General features: G+C 38.8%; 1 protein-coding gene across 1 annotated transcript in view; it reads right to left on the bottom strand.

The window, feature by feature from the left end:
- Positions 1–5,288, bottom strand: part of LOC103440514 (1-acyl-sn-glycerol-3-phosphate acyltransferase 3) — a 10,410-nt gene extending 5,122 nt beyond the window's left edge. Inside the window, exons 1-8 of the mRNA XM_008379211.3 lie at positions 5,073–5,288; positions 3,936–4,058; positions 3,604–3,643; positions 3,440–3,513; positions 2,900–2,959; positions 2,479–2,556; positions 2,237–2,395; positions 1,922–2,047 (exon numbers count right to left, since the gene is read on the bottom strand). Of these exons, the coding sequence (XP_008377433.1) occupies positions 1,922–2,047; positions 2,237–2,395; positions 2,479–2,556; positions 2,900–2,959; positions 3,440–3,513; positions 3,604–3,643; positions 3,936–4,058; positions 5,073–5,153 (741 nt within the window). The 5' untranslated portion in view covers positions 5,154–5,288. The remainder of the gene's footprint in view (positions 1–1,921; positions 2,048–2,236; positions 2,396–2,478; positions 2,557–2,899; positions 2,960–3,439; positions 3,514–3,603; positions 3,644–3,935; positions 4,059–5,072) is intronic.
- Positions 5,289–7,528: the final 2,240 nt, after the last annotated feature.

Below are 7,528 nucleotides of genomic sequence, written 5' to 3'. Positions count from 1 at the left end.
CTTTTCACTACATGTCCAAATCTGTAGCAGTTATGACATTTAGGTTTTCCCTTAAACCAACACTTTCCATAGTGAGCCTTATCACATATTTTGCATTTTTGTTTAACACCCTCAGAGATCTCACCCAGTCTCTCAGTCTGGTGAGTTTTGTTTTCCCATTTCTTAGGCTTAGACTTTCAATTTTTCTTTCTCTTACTGTGATTTCCCTGAGCCAATAACCTATTTTGTGGTTTTGACCCAAGACTCGTGCTAGAGAATGCATGCCCTGGGCTTGCAACATCATCTTCATGTCCACTCAACCTAAGTTCATAGCTCTTAAGAGATCCAACTACCTCATGTATAGTCATAGTATTCAAATCAGAAGTTCTTTCAATCACAACATAGATTGGATCATATTTACTTGACAAACTAATCAAAACCTTTTGAACCTTTATTTGATGAGTGAGGATCTCACCATAAGATTTCATTTGATAAATTAGTTCAAACAGTCTAGTAAGATAGGCAAATAGAGATTCATTTTCCTTCATCCTCATATATTCAAATTCATGATGTAAACTTTGAAGTTTGACAAACCTTGCCTGTTCATCGCCACGAAATTCCTCTTGGAGTAGATCCCAGGGTCTCTTGATTCACAATTCGAGGGAAGATATCCTTAGAAACTGCACTCTGAAAAATTCCAGTGCTTTAGCATCTTTCATGAATTGATCCTCCATATGGGCGATAAACGCATCGTCGTCTCCTTCATCATTGTTTGATGAGGATGAGTCTTCTTCGCCTTTCTCCTTCTTTGTTTCCCCTTTTTCTTTCTTCTTCTTTGACTCTGGAGCAACAATTCTTTTGTCGACCAGTTTCCAAATCCCATACGATTTGAAAATGTTGACCATTCTTACTTTCTAGAATTTGAACTCTGTTCCATCAAAGATGGGAGCTCGCAAATCACTGCTTCCAGACCCAGCCATTGTAGCTTGAATTGGAATGAAATCAAGAGTTTTCTTGTTGGATTCTCTCGCACAATTTCACAGAAATCGACTCCCAGTCCGAGATCGAACCTAGGCTCTCGATACCATGTTAGAATCTGTAAAATTTAGTGGCATATTTGCAGCAATTCAACACAGAGAGGAAGAAGATTTAGAGAGAGAGAATGAAGAGATAGAGATAGAGTTCTCAAGATCTCAGAGAGAGCTAGCATGCTCTGCTGCGTGTGTTCATTTCATCACACCAGCAATTACATGACTGTTAGAGAGGGAGAGAATCTAGGAAAGCCTATGAGCTAATCCAACCATTCATTACAAGACCTTATGAGATCTTGCCACTTGCTCACATTTGAGCCTAACACAATTTGATCTAATGTCAGCCCTTGATCACTAACAACTTAATTTATTCAAACTAACAGCTTGCTACAAACAAGGAAATGACAGTTTAGACCTTAATCAACCAACAGGCAAGACCACGCAGAAGCATACATCGGCATGTTCAGGCCATCTAGCACGAAATGTCGTCATGTCTGCACTGTTTAGTTTTTGCATATCCATGAGTACTTTGTATCGTCCTTAATTTCTTTTCCAAGTTTTGCTGCATCCTTAGTGTTTATTGTGGTTATATACTAATAACCGTTTCACGTCATGTATGCATAAAGTTGATATAATTTCAATTCATTCGTCCAATCACATGTTGTGGTTACAGCTAACAAGTACGTCCTAAATGACCCGATTCCACTAATTTGGTCATATATTGAAGGAGTAGTTTGAAAAGAATCTTAAAATAGATAAAATGACATCGGAAGGTAGACTGAGTACCGAAAGTGTGATGTTCTCCACACGAGATTAATGTTGCAGTAGCAACAAATGGTTAATAACATCTAATCACAAGTTCATAGCAAGTAATTTTATTAGCATATGCAGAAAGAGTTATGTTGCCCTACCACAGAAGATTGCCGTCTTAATATTTTCAACAATGTAGGTGGTGGCTGATTGTTGGGGACGGCCACTGTACAGTCATAAATTGCCGGAACAAATGAGCGCATGTTACTTACTAATGAAACAAACCCCTGCAAGTACGAAAATTAAAATTCAGAAAAAGACAAAGATAATGAAGCTAAAAACATACATCTCAACAGTTCTGCATGGCAAGGCGTCATCTTAGCATTATTGCTCTTTGATTTATTTTAACGCCCCGTTAAAAGTATCTAGAAAATAGCAGTTCTGCCAAACTTCACTTTTAAATACATTATAATTACCTTCGTCCGTGGAAGCAAGACGTTCCTAGGAATTGGCAACCCTCTGGAAGCTGCAAACTCTTGAGCTACCATTAGCTTTGCCTGTGTAAATCGCGTTCCTTCTACAAAGAGAGCCAACCAAAATGGGCCGGGGAAGTCCTCTAGTCTTCGGAAACATGACTGTAATGAAGAACCCGTGAGTTATACCATGACAAAGAAGAAGACTGTGTCAAATATATGCATATAAGCAAATTTAAATGTACCTTCAACGTTTTTTCATCTTTCGTCCATTGCCTTTCCAAGAAGACATATTCAGAAAACCACATTGACCAACCTATGAACTGTGTGCATGTACCATATTATCAACCCTCACCGAAAGATTTATCACTTTACAAAATTACATTAATGAGTAAAAGAAAGGGAATTGCAACAAGTTGATAGCAATTGGATTGAGGAGAGTGACAAGAATTCAACTAAATAACCGAATTCGTTATTCTATTAAAAAAAAAAAGTTTATAAATCATAGTTTGCAATGAAAATAACTTAATCTGGCCTAATTGATACTTCAACACGTATTCTGGTTTTCTTAAATCCCAATTACAAAAAGCATAAGTAAATACATACAACATAAATCCATCACTAACTTCATAGGAACAGAAAGATACATGCTGAGTAAAAACTCACTGGGATGAACATTATCTCTTTCTTCATGATGGCTAGTGTGCTACCAAGGCAACCTGAGCGCTGTTTGCAACATATTAATACCGATAAATGAACTAGAAATAAAAAGACGCAAGAGGTTAATAAATTTCTAACTCTGCCAACTTAATTTACTTGAAATCCATTTTCATGACAACGGTGAGGTCTGAGGTGTTTTGAATAAAGGGAAAAGAACAAAAAACACACAGGAGACAGCGTGAATAGATGGTTTTGTGGAAAAGTATTTTGAGGTTAACAGATGAAGTGCAACAAGGAGATGCGGGAAGATCGCAGACCCTATGATGGTACCTTGCTTTTTATGAAGCCAGAAAATTATCTGCTTTAAAAATACTGTCAACAGTTGAATTATATTATTGCTAGTCCATTGTGAGGTTTCGCCTACTCCTCTCTCCCTTAAAGTAGATAATATTGTTTGTTAAAAAAAATAAAAATACTGTCAGCAGTTAGCAGCTTGTTTAACATCATACAAGTGACTGCTAGAGATATATTTGGAAGGATAAGCACCTGAGCTACAAGCCATCCGACAAGCCAATCAATGTCACTTTTGTGATTGGAAATGAGAAGTGCTCGTTCTTTACCTGGAAATTCCTCAAACAAGGCAACAGTCAGTCGACGTGAGAGATTTGTAAATCAAAATGCCATCAAAATATTAATAATTGTCACCTCACCCATTAATTGAAAAGTTTCTGAATCTACATACAATTCAACCTGTAGCAGAAGTTCCAACTGTAGTTAGACCTTGATTAAAATCTAAAACCCAAGTACACTCATTGAACACGGGAATGCTTAATGCTCGCAGGGTCAATAGGGTAACATAGAAATGATCATGTTTCCTCTGCAAATTCAACCCCACAATTTATAAGCATAGTAAAAAAATTTCCAAAGATGTGTATGCATTGATTTCGACAAGGTTACAATTACTAAAAGATACATCCGTTATATGGTTGGGAAAATGAGACGTAAAGGCATGAACACAAACAACTAGAAGAAAGAAGCACACCTTGATGCCTGCCCACCAATCAATGAGCCATATGAGTTCCAACCACAGCAATTCTGCTACTACTTTGTTGATCTTTCTATACATACTCTTTGATACAGGACGAACAAGGATGGAAAACACTATCTGAAAGCGCATATTGAATAATCAATGGAAAACACCGTTCTTTAGTTTAGTGAGGTAAAAACCATGTTGTAAGTCACTGGATAAATGGGACGATCTATAGAGCATGTAAGTCAACGACGAGTTTTATTTATTTTTTATTTTTTTTGACAAATGATAGCGGTAGTGGGTTAAATTGTTATTACTTATTAGTTGTAAAAGGGAGGGGAATCGGTGACAATCGAACCCGCACCAAAATGCATAGGCTTGATTGCTTTCCGTCACTAAGTGTCATCTGCAGTCAATAACATGTTTGTAACTGACCACTGGATTTTTACCCAGCAACTTAGAACAGTACGCTTCTGTAAAATTACGTAAAGCTACATATTTGAACATTCTTGTATGCGTCTATGTGTGCGTGTACGTGTGGCATGGAAGTGGAGGACCTTATGCAGCAAGGATGCCATATGTTGAGCCAAAAGTCGTTCTTTTCTGATGGTGATGAATAGATAGAAGGTCTAAGCATTATGGAAATTTTTCAAATTTAAATATAAATAAGAGTGTTCAGATAATTCATCTTTACAACTTTTTTCCAGTAAAAACATATTTAACAACTCGTATATTTGTGCCAATATGTTCCAAACTTGTACAATTGTGTTTCAAACTTACTATTGCGATCAAATTACTCGAAGAGATGGAGGCATTAATTATAGCAAATTGATTAATGAATGCAAATTATAGTCGGTTCTTGAGATCCCAGCAGTAACATCAGTATTACTATTCACCCATTTATCAAAATTATGTGACGTGAAAACCTCGAATTTCTTTGTTACGTGATGAAATAAAGCCATTGAATAACCACAAATTCTCATTTCACATCATGCGTTGTGGCATATGTTAGGTTTCAAAAATCCCAACGTTCTCCTTAACATGCAATTGGGTCATTCAATATCCATGCAACAATAAGAAGGGATGGCAAATTTTATTTTCCTTGTGAAGCAAGTTTTAGTTATTTAATTAATGTCATCAGATACGTACCTGCATGAGATTAACAATGAGGCCCGAGAGAACCAAGAGAACTCCGATGGGGACAATGGCAACTATAGCTGGGATGGCCATGGATTGTGAGGCGCCGCCACGGCAGCAGCAGCTTCTAATGCTGTTTGGCTTTGAGTTTGGAGACGAGACACAGATTCAATGGGAGGCAGAGAGGACACCGTTTTGGGGTCACAACGAAACGAGAACACAGCGTGAGAGTCTGAAAAGCGAACAGGAAGCCGCTTCAAACGCTCCATATGTCGTGCTATTACAAAGGGAACTCATCATTACATGACGTGCATGCGTTTTGACATTTTCTAATGGTCACTTTTCTTTTTCCAAACAAGAACAAAAATAAAATCACCTTTTTAATGGGAGATTGTGTAGACATGTAAATTTCGTTGCATGCAAATGATGCATCACAAAACCCCATGTGGTAGATGACTCATCACAAATGGACAAGTCATCAATGACATGTGACACAAATCAAGCAAAGGAAGCTAAAAAGCATTCCTAAAATGCAGAAAGGGGGAAGAAATCTTCTTAAAATCGGCAAGGGGCCCAAATTGGTCCCAAAACCGGAATGAAAGCTAAAACATCTTCACAAAACAAGCAAGAATGGAAGATTGCTCGCAAATAGGCAAGAAAGCCCCATAGATTTCGGCCAAGCAAGGGAAAGTAGCTGAAATTAAGACACAAAACATGCCTAAATTCTCCCATGGATGAATCAAGACACAAATCAAAGCCAAATCCATCCAAATGCAAGCTTTGAGAAGTCTATAAATACAAGGTCCTCAGACAAGCATAAATGTCGATAATTTCTACATTGAAGGACCGAAATTCTCACAAAAGGAAAACCTCTGGCAAATCTTTGAAGACTAATATGCTGCCAAAGCTCTCTTCGAACAACGTACAACCAAAGCCGAAGCATTCCCTTGAAGAATCAACAAACACTTGTGCCAATTTCTTCAAGACTTTGTTGCAAGCTTAAAACTTGTAACGACGTTCGATTCAAGATAAGTCGCCAAGACCCTTGAATCAACAAAATCCCACATCAACATCACCTTTGCCGCAAGTCATACACAAACCTAGAGGTGAAGACTATCCACACATTGTTTCAAGCTCAAAACTTGAAGCAATCATTCAATCGTTCGTCCAAGATCAAGTCATCGCGACCCTTGGATCAACAACCTACACATCTACATCAAATTTGAAGATTGAATCAGAGGAAAATTGTAAACAGAGATTGTAACCCTACAAATTCATCAATACAAATCTACTTCGTACACATGTTCTCGTTTCATTCGTTACAGAATTTTTGGGTTTACAAATTTCGCACGCCTAGTGGGAACTTTCTGCTTCTCATCTCTATCTTCAAATCCACAAGAAACACACATGGCATCAAGAAAGGATCAAGCTATTCCCGCAACTAATGCGAAGAACAAGAACATCCTTGTCGCAAGTGGTGGCACTTTAGGCGTCACAACCCAAAGCAAGGCAAGAGCTCTCTCTGCCATGCCTTCCACTCCTACATCAACTCTGTCAGATGAGCAAGAGCACCCAAGGCACAAGCCCGTGATCAGGCCTCGCTAAGGGCGCTAAGGGAAGAAAGACTGAGGATGTACTCCGAGTCGGCGACTTCCGATGTCGACTTAAGCAGCAGCTTGTATCCCGTAGCCATGCAAGTCATGATTACTAGTACGACTTCAATCAAAGAGCAACTGGCACAAATGAGCAAAGCAATCGCAAGGCTGACAAGGACCGTGGAGGAAAATGACCTGCAGATTACTATACTCGTCAACTGTTTGAAGGCGCAGCACGACGAGAAAGCTGACCCAAAGGTTGATCAACCAAAGAAGGAAATTAATGAAAATGAGGAGCCTCTGATGGACATAACTGAGAAGAAGTTAGAGGTGGACCAAGCTACGATGCTTATGGGATCTCTCTTTATCCAACAGCTGCAAGAGATAATCATAAGCACGATCATGGTGCAATATGAAGGAAGCTCGCATAATTTCATGCTATACTCAAAGCCATACTCTAAAAGGATTGATGCCTTAAGGATGCCAAAGGGTTATCAGCCGACCAAATTCATGCAATTTGATGGAAAGGGCAATCCTAAGCAACATACTGCCATTTCATTGAAACCTGCAACAATGATAGGACGGAGGGATACTACCTTTTCAAACAATTAGTATGCTCGCTAAAAGGTAACGCCTTTGACTGATACACCAACCTTGACCCCGAGTCCATCAACAATTGGGATCAGCTTGAAAGGGAATTCCTCAATCGCTTCTACAGCACCCGACGCACCGTAAGCATGTTGGAGCTAACAAGTACGAAGCAGTGGAAGGATGAACATGTCGTTAACTACATCAATAGATGGCGTTCATTAAGTCTGGATTACAAAGATCAGCTTTCTAAAACCTCCGTCATTGAGATGTGCGTTTAAGGCA

Source organism: Malus domestica, chromosome 11, assembly GCF_042453785.1.
Source record: "Malus domestica chromosome 11, GDT2T_hap1".
Classification (NCBI taxonomy): Eukaryota; Viridiplantae; Streptophyta; class Magnoliopsida; order Rosales; family Rosaceae; genus Malus; species Malus domestica.
This window is presented reverse-complemented; position numbering and strand designations above follow the sequence as displayed.